Here is a 26719-nt window from a genome sequence, read left to right as displayed (position 1 = left end):
AGGTAACTGGAAGGAACTAAATTGGAAAAACTGGCTTATTTCCATTGTTCATCACAGAGAGAAATCCTATCTTTTTTAAAGATCAATTCGTTTATATATTTTGCTTCCACTCTAACAATTCTTTCCATGTTGCTGTACATTCTATGAATAATCTCTGCTAGTTTCACACCTTCTGAATTGAAAAAAAACATATCCCTGTTCACATTTCTTCCCCCATGTAATTGGATAAGAAGCACTCTTCTTATCTTAGTTAGTTGCTTGTCATGTTTTAAATTGAATTTTAAACATGGCAACTAACCATGAAATAGAATTAACAAATTATGATTTATAGGGAAACAGTCAGTGTTGAAAGATGTGAAATAAGGAAGGAAACAAAATCTCCCTTTACTTTTTGACTTTCTCTTGTAATCACTTGTAATTATGTTTACCCTGTTTTTAATTCTCAATATGGTAACTGTAATAATAAGTGTAACCTTGACAAACAGATATTGTCTATACAGCATTTGTTTGGACTAACATTCTTTTAGGTAGATTTCATAAGACAGCTACCTATTGTAATTGGTACCATGATTCGACTTCTGCAAAATTTCAACTATCTTTGCATTTCACATCCTCCAGACACCAAATCCACTTCTCAAAAGTTTATATATATATTTCACTTTCTAGTGGACACAATAACTGCATAATTTTGCACCAATCACTTTCAAATTGTTCCTTAAAAATAACTCGTCCCAAAATCGCGGTCGAGTTCGTTAACGGTCAAAATTGGACCATGGGAGTGGAAATGGGGGAGGGGCTTTTTTTAAAAATCAAAATATTGCTCTAGCTTTCTTATTAAGTAAAATATCATATTTGTTTAGTTCCTACTACTCTTTGGATAAGGGCCTAAAACTTATGTAAGTAAAGGTTTTTGATATCACCAACCATTGGTCTAGGGGGTAGAAAAAATGGAGTTTTGAAGACAAAAACAATCATATATCCCTTAATAGGAACAGTATCAAATCTGTTTAAAGTGGTTGTTAGTCCTCTAAACATTACCTAAAACTTTTGTCTGATACAATTTTTGATATGACCAAACTTTATGGTAAGGGATGGCCAAACTGTTGCTGGAATTGTAAGAAGAAGGGGCTTGTCGTATGCTAAACATGTGAAACTTTTTTTCACATACAACCATTGAGTAAATTTGAAGTTTTTCTTAACTTCAGTACTTAACTTCAATATTTTTTATCCCCTACTCAGCACTAGTGAAATCTAACTCTGACTTCTGGCAAGCTGAAAGGAATTTTTTTAATAAATAACCTTACAATTACTCTGAAAATTTAATTTTTTTTCTTATTTCACGGATCAACGTATACATGTTTCAATCAATAATTGTAAATGTTTCAAGTTCTTTATGCAATCAGAATTCCTATATCCAATTTGGGTATATTTTTGTTTAATATAATGTGAAATGATACAATGAAATGTGTCAGGTTTTCACAAGTTGATGATTTAAATATTTTTAATCACATTAAAGTAAAAACGATGGCATTTTATTTTAGAAAATGATTTTTTTTTATCTTCAGTCATTTGACTGGTTTGATGCAGCTCTCCAAGATTCCCTATCTAGTGCTAGTAGTTTCATTTTGGTATACCCCCTACATCCTACATCCCTAACAATTTGTTTTACATATTCCAAACGTTGCCTGCCTACACAAATTTTTCCTTCTACCTGTCCCTCCAGTATTAAAGCGACTATTCCAGGATGCCTTAATATGTGGCCTATAAGTCTGGCTCTTCTTTTAGCTATATTTTTCTAACTGCTTCTTTCTTCATCTATTTGCCGCAACACCTCTTCATTTGTCACTTTATCCACCCATCTCATTTTTAACATCCTCCTATAGCACCATATTTTAAAAGCTTCTAATCTTTTCTTCTCAGATACTCTGATCGTCCAAGTTTCACTTCCATATAAAGCAACACTGCAAATATATACTTTCAAAAATCTTTTCATGATATTAAAATTACTTTTTGATGTAAACAAATTATATTTCTGACTGAAGGCTCGTTTCACCTGTGCTATTCGGCATTTTATATCGCTCCTGCTTAGTCCATCTTTAGTAATTCTACTTCCCAAATAACAAAATTCTTCTACCTCCATGATCTTTTCCCCTCCTATTTTCACATTCAGTAGTTCATCTTTGTTATTTCTACATTCATTACTTTCGTTTTGTGCTTGTTTATTTTCATGCGGTACTTTTTGCGTAGGACTTCATCGAAGCCAATTCATTGTTTCTTCTAAATCCTATTTACTCTCAGCTAGAATTACTCTATCAGCAAATTGTAGCATCTTTATCTTTTCACCTTGTACTGTTACTCCGGATCTAAATTGTTCATTAACAAAATTAACTGCTAGTTCTATGTAAATATTAAAAAATAACGGGAATAGGGAACATCCTTGTAGGACTCCCTTTCTTATTACGGCTTCTTTCTTATGTTCTTCAATTATTACTGTTGCTGTTTGGTTCCTGTAAATGTTAGCAATTGTTTTTCTATCTCTGTATTTGAACCCTAATTTTTTTTTAATGCTGAACATTTTATTTCAGTCTACGTTATCGAATGCCTTTTCTAGGTCTATAAACACCAAGTATGTTGGTTTGTTTTTCTTTAATCTTCCTTCTACTATTAATCTGAGGTCTAAAACCTAAAACTGCTTCCCTTATCCCTATACTTTTCGTGAAACCAAGTTGGTCTTTTCCTAACACTTCTTCCACTCTTCTGTCAATTCTTCTCTATGGAATTCTACTTAAGATTTTTGATGCATGACTAGTTAAACTAATTGTTCTGTATTCTTCACATTTATCTGCCCCGGCTTTCTTTCGTATCATGACTATAACACTTTTTTTGAAGTCTGACGGAAATTCCCCTTTTTCATAAATATTACACACCAGTTTGTATAATCTGTCAATCGCTTTCTCACCGGCACAGCGCAGTAATTCTACAGGTATTCCATCTATTCCAGGAGCCTTTCTGCCATTCAAATCTTTTAATGCTCTCTTAAATTCAGATCTCAGTATTGTTTATCCCATTTCATCCTCTTGTTCCTCTATAACACCATTTTCTAATTCATTTCCTCCGTATAACTCTTCAATATATTCCACCCACCTATCGACTTTATCTTTTGTATTAAACATCAATGTACAATCTTTGTTTAACACATTATTGGATTTTAATTCATGTACCCCAAAATTTTCCTTAACTTTCCTGTATTCTCCATCTATTTTACCAATGTTCATCTCTCTTTCCACTTCTGAATACTTTTTTTAATCCACTCTTCTTTCGCTAGTTCGCACTTGCTGTTTATAGCATTTTTTAAATGTCGATAGTTCCTTTTACTTTTTTCATCACTAGCATTCTTATACTTTCTATGTTCATCCATCAGCTGCAATATATCGTCTGAAACCCAAGGTTTTCTATCAGTTCTCTTTGTTCCACCTAAGTTCGCTTCTGCTGATTTAAGAATTTCCATTTTAACATTCTCCCATTCTTCTTCTACATTTTCTACCTTATCTTTCTTAATCAGACCTCTTGCAATGTCCTCCTCAAAAATCTTCTTTACCTCCTCTTCCTCAAGCTTCTCTAAATTCCACCGATTCATCTGACACCTTTTCTTCAGGTTTTTAAACCCCAATCTACATTTCATTATCACCAAATTATGGTCGCTATCAATGTCTGCTCCAGTGTAAGTTTTGCAGTCAACGAGATGATTTCTAAATCTTTGCTTAACCATGATATAATCTATCTGATACCTTGCAGTATCGCCTGGCTTTTTCCAAGTGTATATTCTTCTATTATGATTTTTAAACTGGGTGCTGGCAATTATTAAATTATACTTCGTGCAAAACTCTATAAGTTGGTCCCTCTTTCATTCCTTTTACCCAGCCCGTATTCACCCACTATATTTCCTTCCTTGCCTTTTCCAATGCTTGCAACCAATCTCCAACTATTATTAAATTTTCATCTCCTTTTATGAGTTAAATTGCTTCATCAATTTCTTTGTATACACACTCTACCTCATCATCATCATGGGCGCTTGCAGGCATACAGATGTTAACAATCGTTGTCAGTGTAGGCTTTGATTTTATCCTTATTACAATGATTCTATTGCTATGCATTTTGAAATACTGTACTCTCACCTCTATCTTCTTGTTCATTACGAAACCTACTCATGCCTGCCCAACAATTATTTGAAGCTGAGTTAATTATTCTAAAATCACCTGACCAAAAAAGTTGTTTTCCTCTTCCCACCGAACCTCACTAATTCCTACTACATCTACATTTATTTTATCCATTTACCTCTTTAAATATTCTAACCTACCAACCTTTTTGAAACTTCTAACATGCCACGCTCCAACTCGTAGAATGTTATTTTTTAATTTTCTGGTGACCCCTTCCTTAGCAGTCCCCACCCGGAGATCTGAATGGGGGACTAGCTTACCTCCGGAATATTTTACCAAGGAAGGCGCCTCCTCCATCATTGCTATATGAAAATGCAGAGAGCTACATTTTCTTGGAAAAAAAGCAGCTGTAGCTTTCCATTGCTTTCAGCTGTGCAGTACTCAGAGGACTGAGTGATGTTGCTATGGCCGTTTAAGTTGTCCTGACTTATGCCCTTAACAACTACTGAAAGAGCTGCTGCCCTTTTTCAAGAATCATTCCTTAGTCTGGCTCTCAACAGATACCTCTCCGATATGGTTGCACCTTAGGTCCAGCTACTCTGTATCACTGAGCACCCTCACCAATGGCAAGGTCACATAATTCATAGAGGGAGAAACAATTATTTAATTTATTAGAATGTAATGAAAGATATATGTTTACATTTAATCCTTAAAATAGTTTATATTTTTAAATATACTCATAATTATATCTTTTTATTCTACTAGAGATCCTAAGTAAGGGAAATAAAATGAAGTAATGAAATTCATGCTCAGATGTTACCTCAGTCTTTAAATTTTCATTTTCCATTCACATCTGAATATTGAAAATCTTTTATAGAAATTTAGGATTTATTTTTCAAAATTCTAATTATTTTACAGACATCTTCATGTGAAAATCACTGAATTTTCCTCAGTTGGAAGTGATTTATAATTTGCTACTATTGATCGAAATCAATTTAGACTTGATATAAATTAAAAAATTCAAAGGAAGTTTGTAATTTTTTTATCTCTATATCACCATCCAATCTTAGCACATATTAAGTGTATTAAGCAGATTTTCTTACTCTTTTGGGCTAAATTTAATTCTTTTGAGTTACGGAGGGATAGATAATCCATAAGTATTTTCTTTCATATAATGAAAAATGAGGCAGAAGACTTCCTTCTTTCAAAAACAGATTAATATTCCTCAGTACCTTCTTCTATTTCCTGTTTAGCTTTCGGGAATTACCATTCAGGTATTACTTCAGAGGTGAGGATGATATGTATGATAGTAAATGAAGTGTAGTCTTCTACAGACTATTCCTGAGATGTATAGTTAATTGAAACCCAACCATCAAAGAACACTGGTATCCACACTCTAGTATTCAACAAATCCGTATAAAAGTAACCTTTACCAGACTTGAATGCTAAAAATCTCTGACTTCCAAATCGGGTGATTTGGGAAGACGCATTCACCAATAGACCAACCCAGTGGGTTTTCCTCAGTACCTGAGCTAATCTTCCTACCTTTTTCAGTTTAAATAAGCTACAGTTTAATTTATCTTCAGTCTCCTGCAGACAACATGGTTTTTATATAATAATTTTCCTTTTGACTGTATTATATTCTTTTATAGTTGTTTCTCAATTTAGAAATAAATGTTTAAATAACCTTAAATACTGGTCCTAGTTTTGTTTTAAGTCATTGCTTTTCTCATTAACAAAAATTTCACTTTTTGCTCTGTAACTTCTTTTTTATACATCCACTGGACCCAGGCTTTTAATTTAAAACCTGAAATTGGTATTTGTAATTTATGTGTTTAGCTTTTTTTGTATGTGAAATTTACAAGATTGTTATATTTAATCATTAATCAAGTTAGTAAATCCCCTGTACTTTTTTTGTAATTAATTGTACTGTTCCCAATTAATTGGCTTAAACAGGTTTTATCCTGTTCTAAAACAAGAAAAATTGTAGAAATAAAATAAACTTATGGTGTACAAATAATCTAAAACCATTTAATCTAAACACTTAAAATTTTAACATTGTCATTAACGCACCATCTTAACACTGTCATAAACACACACACAGTATGTAAAAAAAATAAAAAACAGACATCAGAATTTGATGATCTAAATTAAACTATACCAGGAGAAAATGGAGTACTAAAATAAAATCCTTCAAAGAATATTATTTTAAAACAAGAAAATGAGAGATTTAAGTTTTAAACAACAGGAAAAATGTTACTTTAGTTGGTACAACTGTTTACACTTCTGAAAATACTAAATGAGAAAGATATGTTGCTATACAGTAAGGCAACATTCACTATAGCTGAATTTACCATATAAAATTACGACAATTTATTGCAATCATTCTTTTCACCAATATATTCAGAAAATTTTGCAAAAAGATCTAGTGAATTGCTTTTATTTTTGTAGAAAACTCATTTGAATGTTAAGTGAAAACCCTCACTACATATGAGGATCGTTCAATAATTCCTTATAAAATCCAAGAGATGGCGCTCTTTGCATTTAGCAAGTTTTATTTGTCGCTAGAGTGCAGTTACAGTTTCAGCTGTATCTATCACGTGGTTTTATTGCCATAGTCGATTGAAGAACAAGCTATTGTTTATTTAGAAAAATGGAAAAAGTGAGTTTCGAGTAGTGACGAAACACTTAAATTTAGAAGGCTCAACACCAAAAGAGATCAAAGCCGAGTTGGATGAAGTTCATGGCACATCTGCTCCTGTGTTTGCAACTGTTTACAATTGGGTAAATGAGTTTAAACATGGCCGTACATCTACAAAAGATGAACATCGTTTAGGACATCCAGTGGAAGTGACCACCCCAGAAATGATTGACAAAATTTATGATGTGGTTTTGAGTGATCGACGAATCGAAGTGCGTGAAATAGTTGAGGCCTCAGGCATATTGCATGTGTATTTTCAATTGCACTAAAAAATTGGGTGTGAAAAAAATTTCACCAAGATGGGTGCTGCATTTGCTCTCAGTGAAGAATAAATGCAATCGTGTGATCCACTGAGGCTGTTTTGGTGCTTTTCCGTCACAATCCTGACGAGTTTCTAAGTTGTTACATAACTGTGGATGAAACATGGATACACTACTGCACTCCAGAGTCAAAGGAACAGTCAAAACAGTGGGTTTTTGAAGGCGAACAGGCTCCGAAGAAGACGAAGATGGTGAAATTGGCCATGGTTTTTTGGAATGCACACAATATCATCTACACTGATTACTTGGAAAAAGACAAACAATAACTAGAGAGTATTATGCATCATTATTGCACCGGTTGAGCAAAGAAATAAAAAAAAATCTATTGAAAAAGATCCTCTTCCATCAAGACAATGCACAGGTTCAGACCTGCATAGTTTCGATGGCCAAAATCATGGAATTAGTTACAAATGATTACAACACCCACCATAGACTTTGGCCCCAGTGATTTTTTTTATACTTGTGAAAATTGTATGAATACAATAATTAATAATTGTATGAATAATTAAAAAGTGAGTACATCTATCTATTTTTGAAATACATTATAAATTTAACTATTTAAATTTCTGTTTAATAATACTATTTTAAAATTCTCAGATTCTTTACATGTAAAAATTAAATAAAACATAAAAACGCTATATATCTGTTTATATGTAAAATAAGTTTTTTTTTTTAACTGTTACTATCAGTAACACCTTTCCTAATTTTTAATATACCAAGATTCTAAAAAAAAAAAACAATTATAAGTTTAATGCACATAAAACAGTTTGATAGTTCAATCAAATTTGTTTTGAGCGCTCAATAATTTTGTGCTCAATTTTGAGTGTTCAATCTACATTTTGCAAAATAATTAAGAGAAACTGAAATATCAAACCTAGTTAGCTTTTAAATTTGCGAATGCGTGAAATGATATATATATATATATAAACATCAATTTTCTTGGAAACTAAATTTTATTACATATGGTTAAAATTTATAATATGAATATACTTCAAATATTAAAGTATAAAATACACCATAGAAAACAATCTATGAAAACTAGAAATCACAGTAAAATTAAAAGTATCCAACTATCAGGATGTGCCTGCCTCCATGGCATAAGTGGTAGGGTCTCAGCCTTTCATCCGGAGGTCTCAGGTTCAAATCCTGGTTAGGGATGGCATTTTCATACACGCCACAAATTATTCATCTTCATCCTCTGAAGCAATACCTAATGGTAGACCCGGAGGTTTAACAAAAAAAAACCTACCAGGATCTAATCAAAAAATAATCTAGAAAATCTCAGTAGTTTTTCAGAATCCAACAGCCACTTTTCAATTTTTTCTTCCAAATCAGTGGGTATTTGCAGAGAAATTATAAATATAATCTAACTAAAAACTTAACCTACACTCACTAACCTATTTTTTATTTCTACTCTTGATTTTATTGAAACATGGGTCTTCCAAATGTACCTGAGAGAGGTCCAGTAAAACAGTATGTTTATAATTATACATATAATCTAACCAAACTTAACCTATGCTTGTTTGCCTTGCCAACCTTGACTAGCGAGTGAAGCAGGCGTAGGTTAAGTTTGGTTAGATTATATTTATAATTCTACAAATACCCACAGATTTGAAAGAAAAAAATTGAAAAAGTGGCTGTCAGATTCTGAAAAGAACCAAAATTTCTTCCAAATAATTTCCATGTAGGGCAGGCAGAGTATGGTTTTTAAAAGGAGTTTTCATAATATAATATAAACAATAGTTATGCTGAGGATAGGGAAAACAAAAGGTCTAAATATCAGAAAGCAGGTTTGGGCAGTGGGTGACCAATGCAAGGTCAAAATCTGTGCTGTGTTATCAGTTCTCTAGCCAATTATCTATTAGTTTTGTTATTGCAACCTGTTCAATGTTAATCCGTTTTGTGGGGAGAGATTAGGATTAAGGTTAGTTTTGTGGAGAGAGAGTAATAACCAAACTAATTTTAATAGTCAGAGTTGGGCTTGGAGTCAGTCATTAAAGATGAATGAGATGGTGTTCTGTCATACACGCTTTACATGAAACATGTAGTGTAGTCTCTCTCTTCTCTCTGTAGCATTTATATTTCCATTTCAACATAATCCAGCCAAATATCCTATGAGATGGTATTAAGTATTGTCATACTTTGTAATTTATCCCTAACCTCGCCACAAAACCTTAACCCAACCGCTATCCACAGAACAGATCAGTATCTGAACTAGTCATCATAGCTCATAAAACTGATTGCTATTTGACTATTTGTAATTTGATAAGTGGAGTGAAATTTGACCTTGCACAGATGATCTTGACACACCGGCTTTCTGATATTTGGATCTAGTGTTTTCATTATGCTAAGCACATCTAGTATAGTATATTAAAGCATGAACAAAATTGAAGTTTTCAATCAGGTAATTGCTCAGAATTTAACATTGGCTACATTTTTTTAATTTGCAGAAGTTAAAATAAATGTTCTTTTATGTTTTATCGTGAAATATTTTTTCAAGCCGCCTTTAAATAAATCAAAATAAGATGAATATTCAACATTTTATTTAAATACTCCAGTCACCTGCATGAATTTACCAATGAGTTATTGTCTATAACAATGGGAAAAAACACAGTTTAATGATAAGCTTTTTTAAGATAAAAATCATAAATGAACTTATGTGTAATGCAAGGTCAGATAGGTCTATTTATCATATTAAGTAGCCGATGATACACACTTCCCATGAAAATATTTAGTATTAAGAGTTAATAACAAATTCTTACAATCATACAATGGAAATTTATGAATATGCAACTCCACATAGACAAAAGGGTCTGATCTAAAAGAAATGAGTTGTAGATCTAGCACAGTTTGGATTCACTCGGGTTAAAAAATCAATTTTCCGGCAATTTCAATAACTGCTTATTTTAGTTATGATTCATTGCTAATCATATCTTTCTATGGCTAAATCTATGCAAGACAGAAAATATACACACACTTGTAATGATACAAACATAATGTAATACAACCTTACATCCTAACTTAAAAACTATAAAAAAAGATCCTTAACTGGTATTGTCAAACAATAATCTGGGAATATAAATTAATTCTGATGTCAAATTTATTAGTTTAAAACTTCAATTTTTAAATTAAGATATCAAATATGCAGCAAAAAACATTTTATTATAAAACAGAGGAAAGAAATTTGTTGTACTGATTAAAAAACATTACCTCAACATTACTGTACTTCAACATTTGTGCGTTTCCAACGAAGTTCGTAATTACTTTAACCCAGTGGTAGTTACACAAGCGTTCACGATCTGAAAGATATCTGGTTCGATTTTAAACATCAGATTTCGACTGTCCACATTTAGCTGGAAAGAACGAATTTAAACCGAAACAAAAAACACACAATACATAACCCCTAATCATTAGAATTAACGAATCGGGTTTCATTAAACGAATACGAATCTAACGTATCTTTAAGTTGTAAAAGTCTGAGATTAGAATTCCTTAATCTAAACAACAGTTAAACATAGAAACAACACATCAATAAACAAACAATGAATATAATTTCAACCCAATATAACATATTAACCTACTAGCCTATTCAACCAGTAGCGAATAAACATTGATGTTTACGTTCAAATAAGTTTCGCTTTATTGATTAAGGAACTATACAAAAAAACATATTTACACGCACATTAGGGCTTCAAGAAAATAAATCGTTTTAAACATTTTATTCTCTTTATTTAGGTTTACAACAGTAAAGTTTTTATTCATTAATCAGGGTTAAAATTAAAAGATTCTAATTTTATTTATAAAAAAATAAAGAGGTAAAATTTGGTAAAACTGTTGGTTATTCTGAGTGAAGTTCATCGACTTCGTATGAAAGCGTATATGATCATTTGAATTAACTACCGGTCAATGAATAAAGAAAAAGAGATAAACTTTTATTATTTTCTCTATATTTATGAACTAGAACAGTTTTATAACCTAAATTTTTAGTTGGCAGTGTCTATCTGGGTTCCACTTGTTAACTTTTAACTTCATACTTTCTTGAACTGCTACGACAAATGAAAGTAGTTATTAGTAATGGGAAGAATCGTGAACGAGTCGTTCACAAATCGAGAATCGGTTTGCAGGAGAAACCGATTCTTAACAATGAAATGGATAGGCGACGGGAAACCAAATCTTTCTCAATAACGATTCGATTCGTAGCAATCTTTCTTATGCATAGCTTGTAGTGGGGGCTCCTCCTACCAAATTCTAGCCTGAGTTTATTTTATTTATTATTTATTGTTTTCCACACGTGATGCCTAACTTATTACATCACCATCACTAATGTTTATTGACATTCGGCAAATTTATTACTTCTGATTATAAAATATTTTCATTAACTGTGCTATTTAACCGAGTTAAACTTAAACAATTAAATTTTATCTTAAGCCCCATAAAATGTTGTTTATCATCAACTACAGCGAAGGAGAGCCAAATATAAATTTTTTCAACTCATTAAAGTATTTATATCTTTTTTTCTTGTTAACCTTCGGGAGAACCGTCAGGAATTACTTCAGAAGGTGAATAAGGGATCACCCTTATTCACCTATGTATGATATGTATGAGTGTAAATGAAGTTTAGTCATGCAATCTCAGGTCAACTAGTTCTGAAATGTGTGGTTAATTGAAACCCAACCACCAAAAATCACCGGTATCCACGATCTAGTATTCAAATCCGTATAAAAGTATCTGCCTTTACTAAGACTAACCTTAGAATTCTCGACTTCTAAATCAGCTGATTTGCGTAAACGCGTTCACTACTAGACAAAGTAAAAGAATTTATAACTAGCAAATTTATCTTTAACTAATTTCTCTAAAGCTATAAATGAGAAAATGAATAATTTAAAATAATATAGCTTGTACCATACCTTATTTTTGAGCAATCCATTGATTCCGTCTTTGCTTTTTTATCACATCGATGTTATTTTAAATTTACTTTATGTTTTTACTACTACACGCACAGTTACTTACACCGAGACACACAAAAATCCTCGATATACCTGAATAGATATATCGGGATTTCCCTTTAGACTATCTTCCCAGAGAGAAGGAAACAGGTCTTGTTTCAGGAATCACATTCACTGTGACTAATTTCAGAACAAAATGTTTTCTATTTTAGTTCAAACACATTACCAATATGTAATTATTTGAACCTTATTTTAAAAAATGTATTGATATTTAAGATATTAAAAATAATTATAGTTAATAAAGTATTTTTCTGATTTGTGTATTTTACAAGGAAAATTATTGCGCTGTTTGCCAGCTTTCCTGCCCTAGATACAATTTTGAACTTCACTCATCAAGCATTTTCATAAACCTACAAATAATGATCTTTTATTTTATTTTTATTATATCAATATTTAATTTGTCATGAACAATTGTATGCTGTTATATTTTAAGCACTATAACAAGTTTAAACTGTGAAATAAGAATTGCTCATTAAGAAGACATACATTAAAATAAATGAACATATCTCTGGTTTTTCTCAAACAGCTGTGGCTGTCAGTAGCCTAAATAAAATTTTAATGCAAGTTGATTAAGAATGAATAAACAGGGAGATAAATCAAATTAATGAAGTTATTTTATTCAAATAGATCAACATGTTAAAATGTGATATAAACTTGAAATGCTTTTTAGCAAGCGATTTTTATTTTAAAAATTTCGAACTATGAGTGTGATTTATTACTGTGATGTATATAAATGCCTCCCTAAAAGTACTAAATAACCTAGGAAATGCTTTTAAGGTTCAAGATTTTGTGAAGGCAAAAACCACCACATAGTAGAGAGGAGTCAATGATTATAAACCGAGTGATTTACGAAGAATGTAACAAACTTTCAGGACATTTTCCACTGGCGAAAATAAAGATGTAAATTCGTTCAAACATAGGTGGTAGATTTTAGAGTGAGGTTGGACTGTATTTTCATAGGTGATAGACAACGCCGTGTAGCTTGTTGAATAATGGTTTAATGAATTATTGCCATGTATAACTTGACATATAAAAATAAAAAAAAATTGAGCTAACGTTCATCCGAACAAAGAGAGGTACGGACAGGTTACAATGTAATTCGAATTCGGCTTTGGTGCGTCCTCTTGTATCATTCGAACATCGTTATGATATCAACGCAAAAATTCAGATTTCTCCAACTCCTTTGTGTATATTGTAGAGGACTGTGAAATAAGTTTCTTCACAACATCCTCGCTGTATATAGCGTCACCGTACTCCTAATCTATTTTGTGAAAGTTTCTTTCTAACCAAGCGGTCATCTGCCTGTATTTCAATTTCAATTCAGCGCGCGGATACGATGAACGAAAATGTATGATCATGTAGCATCCGCTGTCACCGACAACAGCGAGTTCTTCAACTATAAACTCGGCATATAGCTGAGTTGGATTTGGTGGTGCTCAATAATGACACAGCGCCTACTCTGGCGAGGGTAAATGGATGCTCGTTTGTGGATGTCACGTTTGTCTCGCCAAGGTTGGCAGAGGGGTCGTTGAGGTGGGAGGTGCTCATTGAAGAGGAGTCGTTGAGCGACCATTTCTTTATTTGGTTTGCGATAGGGAACGGTGGGTTTTATAGCGTGGCAGCTGACAACAGGAGATTATGTTAGAAAGAGGGCCAAGCTAGGCTGACAAAGGCGATATCAAAGGCAACAGAAGAGTCGCTGGACCATTGAAGTTCGCAAAGAAAGCATGTATTCTGGTAGACTGCTTTGGTGGCGGAGGCGAGAAGGTGCTGTGTTAGGGCAAAGAGGAGGATTCAGCGGGCTAGGAGAAGGGGGTATCGTGAGGACATTCTCTCATCTAGAAAGGAGCTGGCCAAAAAAGGAGCGCTTACAGCAGTGAAATACTAGACACTAAGAAGAGGAATTGGAGAGAGCTCCTGGACAGGTTGGAGGACGACATATGGGGTGACGCCTTCCAAATCGTAACTGGTAGATTTGGTAGGGCGTTACCGGTTCTTGCCGAGGAGGTTCTAGGAATCAAATTGATGTTTTTTCCCTAGAGGTGACCGGCCCATCTACCGAGAGATAGCTGCAGTGGATATCCCTGAATTCACAATGGGTGAACTGCGACAGGCGGCAGGGAGACTAAAAGCTAAAAAGAATCCCGGCCTCGACCGGTTACTAACGAAGTTGTGGCTGTAACGTGGAAGTTGTTGCGGACCAAGTGCCGGCGGCCTTCAACTGCATTCTCCTAGATGGTTTTTTGCCACCTAAATGAAAGCAAGCCAGGGTTGTTCTACTGAGGAAGGGTGGAAGAGAGGTAGGAGGGCCAGTCGGATATCAACCTCTTGCCTGTTGAGTTGACTAAGCAAACTCTTCGAGAGGCCTTTGGCGGAGCGTCTCCGAGATGAGGTAGAACGGAAGGAAGGCCTTAGTGAATGTCAATGTGGATTCAAGAGAGGGCGGACAACGGAGGGCCATAGCTAGAGTGATGAAGTTGTTGTTGAGACCGCAGCGGGTTCTTGGAGAACGAGGTGCATCCCGACGGTAGTGATGTTGGATGACAAGAATGCATTCAACTCACTGCCGTTCGGGTGCATCATGGATGAGTTGATTCGGAGAGATATCAGCCCATATCTTGTGCGAGTCCTTCAGAACTATTTTATTGGCAGGAGGATAGTTGGTCATGCAGAAGGTAAAGGATGTTACGACCAGTATGGAGCGCGGTTCGGTAATTGGACCGATCCTGTGGAACCTAGCATATGATGCTCAGGTTCCCTCAGGTCACGGTATCCCTAGGGAATTTCTGTTACCGGTTTTGCCGATGATGTCTCCATGGTTAGTCACCAGAACAGAATAGGAGATACTCAGGAACGGTGAACTGGCCATTATATTGTTCGACAGATGGTTGGCGGGCCACGGCCTTACCCTCGCTGCAGAGAAAACGAAACTGCTGTGATAGCCGGGAGAAGGTGTCTCTCCCCCCATCAAGCTACAGATAAGGGGAGTCGTTATCGAGCCAGTCAGTAGAGCTAAATACCAGAGAGTTTAGCTTGACAGCCGGAGAGTCTTTCAAGATCATGTCAGGGAGGCAGTTGACAAGGCAATTAGAATAGTGTCGGCTGTCTCAAGGCTCATAAGCTAGGTTGGCAGGCCCAGCTCATCAAAGAGGAGGATGCTGGCGGTGGTGGCTCGGTCTGTTGCTTTGTATTCCGTGCCAGTGTAGAAGAGGGCGTTGTGCACGAAAGTGGCCGTTCGGAGGCTTGCGGGGCTGCAGCGCCGATTGGCAATCGACATTGAGCTTACCGAACGATCTTTACAGAGGCCGTTTTGGTGATTGCTTTACAGAGGCAGTTTGGTAGAGCCCCTATGGAGCTCTTGGCGGAAGAACGGATGCGAAGAAGAGAAGGATGACAAAGAGCATGGCCAGGAAGGAGACGACAGAGCGCTGGCAGGAGAGATGGACTGGATCAAAGTGGGTCTCTGGACGAAGATGCTAATACCATATATCATGCCTTGGCTCAGACGTTTGAGCCCTTGGCATGAGGAACTCAGGTTTGAGCTAACCCAAATTTTTAAATTAAAAATTTAATAATTTTTAATTAAAGCATGGTAGTTTTAATAGCTATCTATGCGGCAGGAGGAAATGGTCGTCTGAAGGCTGCCAGTATTCTGGAGAGCGGGATACCGCAGAACACACTGTCTTCCAGTGCCCAAGGTGAGAGGAAGACTGGATGATGATGCGTAAACGGTTGGAAGAGGTTACCGCAGAAATATAGTAGAGGTAATGCTTCATGGTGAACGGAACTGGTCAATAGTCAGTAAGGTGATAAGGAACATCATCCAAACGAAGACCCTGGAAGAAGTGGAAAATGAGTGAGGAGTGTTAGCGTTAGGGCAGTGAGGATAGCCCAGTTTGGGAGGGGTGGGATGCTCCTTCCTTTTTTTGGGATATCTTAGCCAATATTTGATTTAGCAGACTACTCACAAAGGCACTTCAGGGATGAAAAAACTTGCGATTTCTCTCTCTCTCGTCTTGATTTTCTGGTTTGAACACTTTGTTGAACAATCTCTTGCTGGATGTTGTTGAAACCAATGAAACCTCGTATCATCTGTGAATTCGAGAGGAAGTTGCTCATTTTCATCCTGATGATTTGTCTTTAGAAAATACAGAAGCTGAGGTACATCAGGTGAAATGTTTGCTTTGGCAGGAGTAAAGTCCCGGGATATAATGGAATCACAGTGGAGTTTCTTGTCCATTCTGTTGGAATTTGTGTTTGTACTTTGATTAGAATTTTTAATTTTTGACTAGGATTTCCTTCCATGGATAACCTAGGATTTCCATGGATAACCATGGATTTCTAGGATAACCTTCCATGGGTACACGCACCTGGGCCTGCCCCAGGGTACACACCATCTGTGAAACACCATTTCTTTTTTTCACTAAGTTAGTGATTTTACCTCCCACTTACCCATAAACTGAACATTGCATACATGAATATAGGAATACAAGGGTGAAAGTGGATTGAGTAAATTTTTAAGAAGTATGAAACTTTATTCTTTTTTTTGGGACAAAGTGTAATTTTCAAATTACTAAACTTTTCATGAACTTTTCTTTTTTAAAGTGCTAATCACTTTATTGTACGTAAATTACAAATCTTATAAATATCATTAATAAAAAAATTATTATAACTGTCTTTAGCTCTATAAATTAAAGTAAGAACACAGCCTAAACTAATAATACCCTCACTTAGGACTTGACTTAGCTAGAAAACACAGCCTCCAAAAATCAATAGAAAAATGAAGAACAATCGTCCTTTTAAAATTAAAATAAATGTGTCTTTGCTTCTTGTAAAGTAGTAAGTATATATTATATATAGGTAACATTTAAAAGAGATCATCAAAAATACTAAAAAATTATATTAAAGTATAAGAAGTGTATAAGAAATTAAATGAAAATTAAAATGAAAATTAAAATGATGAAAATTAAAATTAAATGAAATAATAAATGTATAAGAAATTATCAAAGAACTACAACAAGAAGAGTAATATTCCTAAAAAATAATCTACGTAAATAAACTTGAGACTGTAAATATATAAGTAGGAGACTACAGTTTTATTTTCTTTCAATCATTTTGATAATTTTTATTAGTACAGTCAGTACATATTTTTCTGGAACATTGTAGGCAAATAGGTGTACCACAGCTGACGCATTTATACTATGTCCTTCTCTTTAGTTTTGGATCACATTTTTTATAAGTTTTCTTTGATGGTAGCACATCTGACATTTCTTCAGTGCAAGGCTCTAGCTCTGGTTCTGGTGGTACATTGAGAACTTCATTGATGATACCTTTTACACTACTTCTAGTTGTAGGTTCTAATCGCCTCCTCTGTAAATGTGGAGCCATCATTTGTTTCACCAGCATTTCAATGTACTTGAATCTTCACAGCAGTGGGTTTTTCCTGAAAGAAATACAGAGCATGAGAACATTCAAAGAAGCTGTATCACAAATTCAGAAGAACATAGTCAGTGGCCATCTCGGGGACCTACACTATGAAGAGTAAGTTGAACACTTTTTATCAAGGTAGTTAACCTCACCTTTAGTTCTTTTATAGAACATAATTATTGATGGTTTTCAGGTGTTCTCATTAATCTCTTTGTCATGGTGCATTGTAGATAGCAAAATCACATTCCTATTTTTCTTAGGAACGTATTAATATGACACATGGGTCATATTTTGTGTGAAACCAAATAAAAAACTTTGTACCGGTCGTCTGTTTAATGCCTGAAATTCTGGTGGAATTTCCCTTTTCTTTTTTTGTAGAGTATCGACGAGGGTGAGACCTCTCTTCGCTAATTCTAGACCCAATTCAACTGAACAATAATAATTGTCAGCAGTAATGTTTCTTTCACTGTTGACAATTGGCTTCACAAGTTGTATAGCAACTTGCGATGGGACTTGGAGTTCTCTTTCAGAGGGAGTTTGTCCCATTCCACCAGTTTCATTCCCTTGATAAATGTAGCCATTATAAAAATATGACCTCCTTGAATCAGTGAGCGCCTGAATCTTTATGCTGTGTTTAGTCAGTTTACTTGGCATATAACCCTGAAAGAGCAACAGCGTCTATGAGAGACTAATTTCATCTATGCAAGTCGTACGAATGAGGCTCATAGGAGATTTGCAATTATTGACAAAGCACTCAAAAATAAATGAAATTGGTGCAGTTTTGTAGTCATGCATTCAGTTCAGGGTTGTCAAACTGTAGGGCTGCAAGAAGGTTTTGAATCTTTTTCCAGTCATGATGGATCTAAATATTGGTCACCCTGAAGCTTTGGAAGCGAAAAGAGATTCAATATCTACTGTGGAGCCTTTATAAATTGATGTGAACAAGTTTGCTGCAATGAAAGCATTTATCTCATGCAAATCAGTTGGTTTGCACTTATTCAAGAGTTTTTTGTTTTCTATCGTTTTCAGTTCTTTCAGGCTTAGCATTTATTTTCAAATTTCTTGCTTCCATTTTAATATTTTGTCGAGTATTTGTTGGTCTATCAGAAGGTTCCAAAGTTGTTTTGGTGACATATTTTCTCCACGTGCCTTTGCTGATTTCATAAGACTGGGAAGACCTCCGATTATATTATCACGAGACACCCTTACTTGTTGATTGCATTCTGCAGAATGCGATTCAAAATCATTCGTCCCAAGATATGTTATAGCTCTAGTTGCTCTCTACAGCTCTACTTTAGCTCTACTTGCTTCCTCAGCTCTAGTTGCTCTCTACAGCTCTACTTTAGCTCTACTTGCTTCCTCATTTGAATGGAATTGAGGACATGAAGATTCATGGACTTCATCACAGTCATAATCACCATCACTGCTTCAGCATTCATCACTATCTTCTGAAGATACAATGTAGTCAGGGTTTGCATCACAGTGATCAGAGTCTTCCATCAGACCATCTTTCTCTTTAATTTCATCATCAGTACCTGAGCTATTCTCCTCTCTACTTTCACCTCTCCTAGATAAAATTTCATTTTCCATTTACTTATCCTCAAACAAAAGGTTTCTCACTTTTATATTAAAACCAGGGTCGTCAGTTTGATAAACTACATTACTGCAACTAGATTGAGAATGCGCCATTTTTTTACCTGCACAATAAAAATAAAAAAAAAAGGATATATATATATATATATATATTATATTTCTTACACGAATGATAAACTACAACAAATACAAAATATGTTAACATAAACCAAAAGTAAGAGAGAAAAATAAAAAGAATAGTGGCGTAATGTAACCTTGGTACACACAGTCTCACAGATACCCAAATCAACTTGCAGGAAGGTACACAGTGTCTGTGAGAAGGCACTTCTACAGAGGCGACCCAACCCTCCAGACCCTACTATAAATAGAATCAAAATAACACTTTCCTTACCTTCCTCTCGGAATGCCAGAAGGGTACTAAAACCTTGAGCCCCGTTGTTGCCGAGTCGGCGGGGAAGGAGCTAGGAAATAGTGGGAGATACGTCTCAGACGTTTGTACACGTCTACGGCTAAAGTTATCTTAAATTTATTTGTGATAAGATTTACCGATTTCAATTTTCAGAGTTATCAATAGGATTTATTAAGAAAGTATTTTGATTGATGTTATAACTGTCAAAACTATTATTGAGCGACCTCACACAACGTAAAATTGATAACATGAAAATTTTGAATCTACGTAAAAAAAAAATTAAGCCGAATTTACGAACTACCCGAGTCGGCAGTTAGGCCGATACAGTTAGCAGTTAGGCATTAAATATGTATCTGTATAAATTGTAACAGTAATGGCGTCAAAATATAATTGAAATTATAATATTGTAATATAACGTATTGTGAATTACAATATAAGAGAAATTACAAGAGATATATAAAATAAGCATGGTTTTAAATTAGATATGATAATGTGATATTCTTATTAAATATCACATTAGTATGATGTGAAATAAGTGTGCGGAATACATTAATTAATAAGTTACATGATTTGTCAAAATTTTTTAATTATAAAAGAATAAGTCTGTTGGCCTAATTGTAAATGAACTCTTCACGGATGCGATGAGTGTTTTCTGCCTACCCTTTTTATTGTCAAGACAAATAGTAATGATCTGTTACACGGAAACGATAAGTTTATAATATTTTTGAAAAGTCATCTAAAATTATTACTATTTTTTTAACATGTTTTATGTTTTAGTAAATCTTATCGCGAAGCGTTTTCATTTTTATTTTCTCTCCTGTAGCGAGTAGCATATGGTGTCATAGTACATGTAGTAGAGCATAATAATGTAATGTAGTCGGTGTAATAGTAGACTCTAAATGTACAATTTCTCTACGTGGAAACAAATAGATGTGAAAAATTTGTATTAATTTATCTAATGTAAAATATACTCTGTCGGTTTTCCACAGAAGCGTATGTTGGAAGTAAACAGCTTTTCAGCTTACCTTTAAATTTCTACCTCGTTTTTAATTCCTGTTTCAGAATTCTGAATAAATTATCGTGTGGTAGTTGCATTTCCTAATAAAGACTGTTATGGGATCGAATTCCTTTTCGGTACAAAAAAAAAACTTGTATTTGTATACGGATGTTTAGTAAATCAAGTTTAATAGAAAATAATATAAATTTCTTTAAAGCTTGAATTTAGCTTTATTTAATATTTAATAGGTTTTCCTTTGCATAAGCAAAGGAAAAGCAAAGTTGTGCAGCTATAAAATGATTTTTTAAGACTCGTTTTAGCAAAATAAGAAACACAACATAATATTTTAGATCACATGTTAAAAAAATACAAAAATTAAACCAGAAATAAATTTTTCCCCGTTTCATAATTGTTTCAAGTAATGAATACTCTGCTTTTCTAGTTAGCCTTTATTTTTATCATCGATAATAGTATTAATGGGAATTATCTTTTCCATTTAAGACTTCTTATTCGCATCGAACCTCCATTTCGTTTACCTCTGGTAAAAATATGAAATCTTAAAAGAAGCCATAATTGACTGAATTAACAATAAAAAAACCTGTCTGGAGATTTCGAAGAATTTATCATAGATCTCTAACTCTTTTCTGGCTCTGGATTTTTACTATTCTCAAATAAAACAAAAAATTCTCATAACTTTATCCATCCTTCATTCTCCACCAAATGATTGAGAAATTAAATCACTTTTTCTTTTTGTACACTTTTGCTCCGAGGTTTTGATTGTGTTTTTGGGTTGGTTTTGCAGTTTTTTGTATGGACTGGACGTTTGGCAAGAACGATGGTTTATTATTGGTCGTGTTTTATAGTTTTGAAGATTTAGGGTTACAGACATTTTTTTTTAACCGGGTTTTTTTGTTGTATAGCTTTAGTGCCAGCAGGTAATATGGTTTGAACTTTTTTCGTGTTAGTGTGTGTGTGTGTGTGTTTAGTTGTGCGCGTGTTGTACAGTGGACAATTACAATTTTATTTCTAAGAATTGCAATTTGTTATCTACAATGATAATATTGAACATTGGGTTGATAACGTATCGTAGTTAGTTTTAATTTGATTACCGAAAACTGATAACAGGTGCCTCCTCTATGAATCATGAGGCCTTGCCGTTGGTGAGGGGGCTTGAGTGCTCAGGGATACAGAGTAGCTGGACCGAAGGTGCAACCATATCGGAGAGGTATCTGTTGAGAGCCAGACTAAGGAATGATTCCTGAAAGAGGGCAGCCAACTCTTTCAGTAGTTGTTAGGGGCGTGAGTCAGAATGACTTAAACGGCCATATCAACATCACTCAGTCCTCTGAGTACTGCGCAGCTGAAAGGAATGGAAAACTACAGCTGCTTTTTTTCCAAGAAAATGTAGCTCTCTTCATTTTCATATAGCAATGATGGAGGAGGCGCCTTCCTTGGTAAAATATTCCGGAGGTAAGCTAGTCCCCCATTCAGATCTCCGGGTGGGGACTGCTAAGGAAGGGGTCACCAGAAAATTAAAAAATAACATTCTACGAGTCGGAGCGTGGAATGTTAGAAGTTTAAAAAAAGTTGGTAGGCTAGAAAATTTAAAAAGGGAAATGGATAGGATAAATGTAGATGTAGTAGGAATTAGAGAGGAAGAGGAAGGCGACTTTTGGTCAGGTGATTTGTAGAATAATTAACTCAGCTTCAAATAATGGGCAGGCAGGAGTAGGTTTCATAATGAACAAGAAGATAGGGAAGAGAGTAGAGTATTTCAAAACACATAGCGATAGAATCATTGTAATAAGGATAAAATCAAAACCTAAACCGACAACGGCTGGGCAAAAGGAATGAAAGAGGGAACCAACTTATAGAGTTTTGCACGAAGTATAATTTAGTAATTGCCAACACCCAATTTAAAAATCATAATAGAAGAATATACACTTGGAAAAAGCCAGGCAATACTGCAAGGTATCAGATAGATCATATCATGGTTAAGCAAAGATTTAGAAATCAACTCGTTGACTGCAAAACTTACCCTGGAGCAGACATTGATAGCGACCATAATTTGGGGTTAATGAAATGTCGATTGGGGTTTAAAAACCTGAAGAAAAGGTTTCAGATGAATCGGTGGAATTTAGAGAAGCTTGAGGTAGAGGTGGTAAAGAAGATTTTTGAGGAGGACATCGCAAGAGGTCTGAGTAAAAAATATAAGGTAGAAAATGTAGAAGAAGAATGGGAGAATGTTAAAAATGAAATTCTTAAATAAGCAGAAGCAAACTTAGGCGGAATAAAGAGAACTGGTAGAAAACCTTGGGTTTCAGACGATATATTGCAGCTGATGGATGAACGTAGAAAATATAAGAATGCTAGTGATGAAGAAAGTAAAAGGAACTATCGGCAATTAAGAAATGCTATAAACAGGAAGTGCAAACTGACGAAAGAAGAGTGGATTAAAAAAAGTATTCAGAAGTGGAAAGAGAAATGAACATTGGTAAAATAGACGGAGCATACAGGAAAGTTAAGGAAAATTTTGGGGTACATAAATTAAAATCTAATAATGTGTTAAACAAAGATGGCACACCAATATATAATACGAAAGGTAAAGTCGATAGATGGGTGGAATATATTGAAGAGTTATACGGAGGAAATGAATTAGAAAATGGTGTTATAGAGGAAGAAGAGGAAGTTGAGGAGGATGAAATGGGAGAAACAATACTGAGATCTGAATTTAAGAGAGCATTAAAAGATTTAAATGGCAAAAGGCTCCTGGAATAGACGGAATACCTGTAGAATTACTGCGCAGTGCAGGTGAGGAAGCGATTGATAGATTATACAAACTGGTGTGTAATATTTATGAAAAAGGGGAATTTCCGTCAGACTTCAAAAAAAGTGTTATAGTCATGATACCAAAGAAAGCAGGGGCAGATAAATGTGAAGAATACAGAACAATTAGTTTAACTAGTCATGCATCAAAAATCTTAACTAGAATTCTATACAGAAGAATTGAGAGGAGAGTGGAAGAAGTGTTAGGAGAAGACCAATTTGGTTTCAGGAAAAGTATAGGGACAAGAGAAGCAATTATAGGCCTCAGATTAATAGTAGAAGGAAGATTAAAGAAAAACAAACCAACATACTTGGCGTTTATAGACCTAGAAAAGGCATTCGATAACGTAGACTGGAATAAAATGTTCAGCATTTTAAAAAAATTAGGGTTCAAATACAGAGATAGAAGAACAATTGCTAACATGAACAGGAACCAAACAGTAACAGTAACAATTGAAGAAATTAAGAAACAAGCCGTAATAAGAAAGGGAGTCCGACAAGGATGTTCCCTATCTCCGTTACTTTTTAATCTTTACATGGAACTAGCAGTTAATGATGTTAAAGAACAATTTAGATTCGGAGTAACAGTACAAGGTGAAAAGATAAAGATGCTACGATTTGCTGATGATATAGTAATTCTAGCCGAGAGTAAAAAGGATTTAGAAGAAACAATGAACGGCATAGATGAAGTCCTACGCAAGAACTATCGCATGAAAATAAACAAGAAGAAAACAAAAGTAATGAAATGTAGTAGAAATAACAAAGATGGACCACTGAATGTGAAAATAGGAGGAGAAAAGATTATGGAGGTAGAAGAATTTTGTTATTTGGGAAGTAGAATTACTAAAGATGGACGAAGCAGGAACGATATAAAATGCCGAATAGCACAGGCTTAACGAGCCTTCAATCACAAATATAATTTGTTTACATCAAAATTAATTTAAATGTCAGGAAAAGATTTTTGAAAGTATATGTTTGGAGTGTCGCTTTATATGGAAGTGAAACTTGGACAATCGGAGTATCTGAGAAGAAAAGATTAGAAGCTTTTGAAATGTGGTGCTATAGGAGAATGTTAAAAATCAGATGGGTGGATAAAGTGACAAATGAAAAGGTATTGCGGCAAATAGATGAAGAGAGAAGCATTTGGAAAAATATAGTTAAAAGAAGAGACAGACTTATAGGCCACATACTAAGGCATCCTGGAATAGTCGCTTTAATATTGGAAGGACAGGTAGAAGGAAAAAATTGTGTAGGCAGGCCACGTTTGGAATATGTAAAACAAATTGTTAGGGATGTAGGATGAAGAGGGTATACTGAAATGAAACGACTAGCACTAGATAGGGAATCTTGGAGAGCTGCATCAAACCAGTCAAATGACTGAAGACAAAAAAAAGAAGATAATAGGTGCCTATCATCGCTTGATAAGAGACTTTTATAGCTTTGTTGGTAAAGAAATTGTTGTAATTAATTGTATGTAAATGATTTGAATTGAAGTAAGTAGTACGGAAATAGGCATACGGACTGTCCAAGATGGCGGATGTCCAAGAAGCCCGCCATCAATTACGTCACGAAATCAAGATAATGGTGGTCGGCCATCTTGTATTGGGACGTCAGTAACGCTCGTAGGCCGTCAGTGTTGCCAACTTGATTTTTTTGTGTCACTGTTGCCAGCCTGGTTATATATTTTGTATTAAATTATTCAAGTAATATTTCAAAGGTTGGTAGCACTGTTGAACAGCTGTTGTGTAGCGGTCGGTTTGAATTAAATAAATAATATTTAAAGTGAAAAAAACCTGGTTGCTAGGACTCGAAGTGTGTCATGATGGGACGCGACTGACTGACGCCTTAAACCAATCGGCTACAGCGGCTCCCTGATGTATTGAGTGAAAAATGTTGTATATAAATTGTGCGGGAGAAAAATGAAATATATTATGTGTGTGTGTGAATAAAACTTGAGACGTACCTCGAGGATGATCCTGGTCGTCGTGGCCGTTGCTGCCCTCTTTCAGGAATCATTCCGATTGGTTTTCTAATTGCTTCTCTTGTCCCTATACTTTTCCTGAAACCAAATTGGTCTTCTCCTAACACTTCTTCCACTCTCCTCTCAATTCTTCTGTATAGAATTCTAGTTAAGATTTTTGATGCATGACTAGTTAAACTAATTGTTCTGTATTCTTCACATTTATCTGCCCCTGCTTTCTTTGGTATCATGACTATAACACTTTTTTTGAAGTCTGACGGAAATTCCCCTTTTTCATAAATATTACACACCAGTTTGTATAATCTATCAATCGCTTCCTCACCTGCACTGCGCAGTAATTCTACAGGTATTCCGTCTATTCCAGGAGCCTTTTGCCATTTAAATCTTTTAATGCTCTCTTAAATTCAGATCTCAGTATTGTTTCTCCCATTTCATCCTCCTCAACTTCCTCTTCTTCCTCTATAACACCATTTTCTAATTCATTTCCTCCGTATAACTCTTCAATATATTCCACCCATCTATCGACTTTACCTTTCGTATTATATATTGGTGTGCCATCTTTGTTTAACACATTATTAGATTTTAATTTATGTACCCCAAAATTTTCCTTAACTTTCCTGTATGCTCCGTCTATTTTACCAATGTTCATTTCTCTTTCCACTTCTGAATACTTTTTTTAATCCACTCTTCTTTCGTCAGTTTGCACTTCCTGTTTATAGCATTTCTTAATTGCCGATAGTTCCTTTTACTTTCTTCATCACTAGCATTCTTATATTTTCTACGTTCATCCATCAGCTGCAATATATCGTCTGAAACCCAAGGTTTTCTACCAGTTCTCTTTATTCCGCCTAAGTTTGCTTCTGCTTATTTAAGAATTTCATTTTTAACATTCTCCCATTCTTCTTCTACATTTTCTACCTTATATTTTTTACTCAGACCTCTTGCGATGTCCTCCTCAAAAATCTTCTTTACCACCTCTACCTCAAGCTTCTCTAAATTCCACCGATTCATCTGAAACCTTTTCTTCAGGTTTTTAAACCCCAATCGACATTTCATTAACCCCAAATTATGGTCGCTATCAATGTCTGCTCCAGGGTAAGTTTTGCAGTCAACGAGTTGATTTCTAAATCTTTGCTTAACCATGATATGATCTATCTGATACCTTGCAGTATTGCCTGGCTTTTTCCAAGTGTATATTCTTCTATTATGATTTTTAAATTGGGTGTTGGCAATTACTAAATTATACTTCGTGCAAAACTCTATAAGTTGGTTCCCTCTTTCATTCCTTTTGCCCAGCCGTTG

The 26719-nt window shown here is 34.7% G+C and overlaps 2 protein-coding genes across 3 annotated transcripts in view; both read right to left on the bottom strand.

Moving 5' to 3' along the window:
- Positions 1 to 10793, bottom strand: part of LOC142334322 (uncharacterized) — a 52335-nt gene extending 41542 nt beyond the window's left edge. For both annotated transcript variants that reach the window (XM_075382266.1, XM_075382265.1), the window contains exon 1: positions 10389 to 10793. Coding sequence is in view for 1 of the 2 variants with exons in the window: in XM_075382265.1 (XP_075238380.1) it covers positions 10389 to 10412 (24 nt within the window). In the remaining variant the exon portion in view is untranslated. The remainder of the gene's footprint in view (positions 1 to 10388) is intronic.
- Positions 10794 to 17878: 7085 nt separating this feature from the next.
- On the bottom strand, positions 17879 to 18265 carry LOC142317895 (uncharacterized). The gene has a single exon (XM_075354435.1). The coding sequence runs from the start codon at positions 18263 to 18265 to the stop codon at positions 17879 to 17881; it is 387 nt and encodes a 128-aa protein (XP_075210550.1).
- Positions 18266 to 26719: the final 8454 nt, after the last annotated feature.

The sequence above is a fragment of the Lycorma delicatula genome, chromosome 1, assembly GCF_047948215.1.
Source record: "Lycorma delicatula isolate Av1 chromosome 1, ASM4794821v1, whole genome shotgun sequence".
Taxonomy (NCBI): Eukaryota; Metazoa; Arthropoda; class Insecta; order Hemiptera; family Fulgoridae; genus Lycorma; species Lycorma delicatula.
This window is presented reverse-complemented; position numbering and strand designations above follow the sequence as displayed.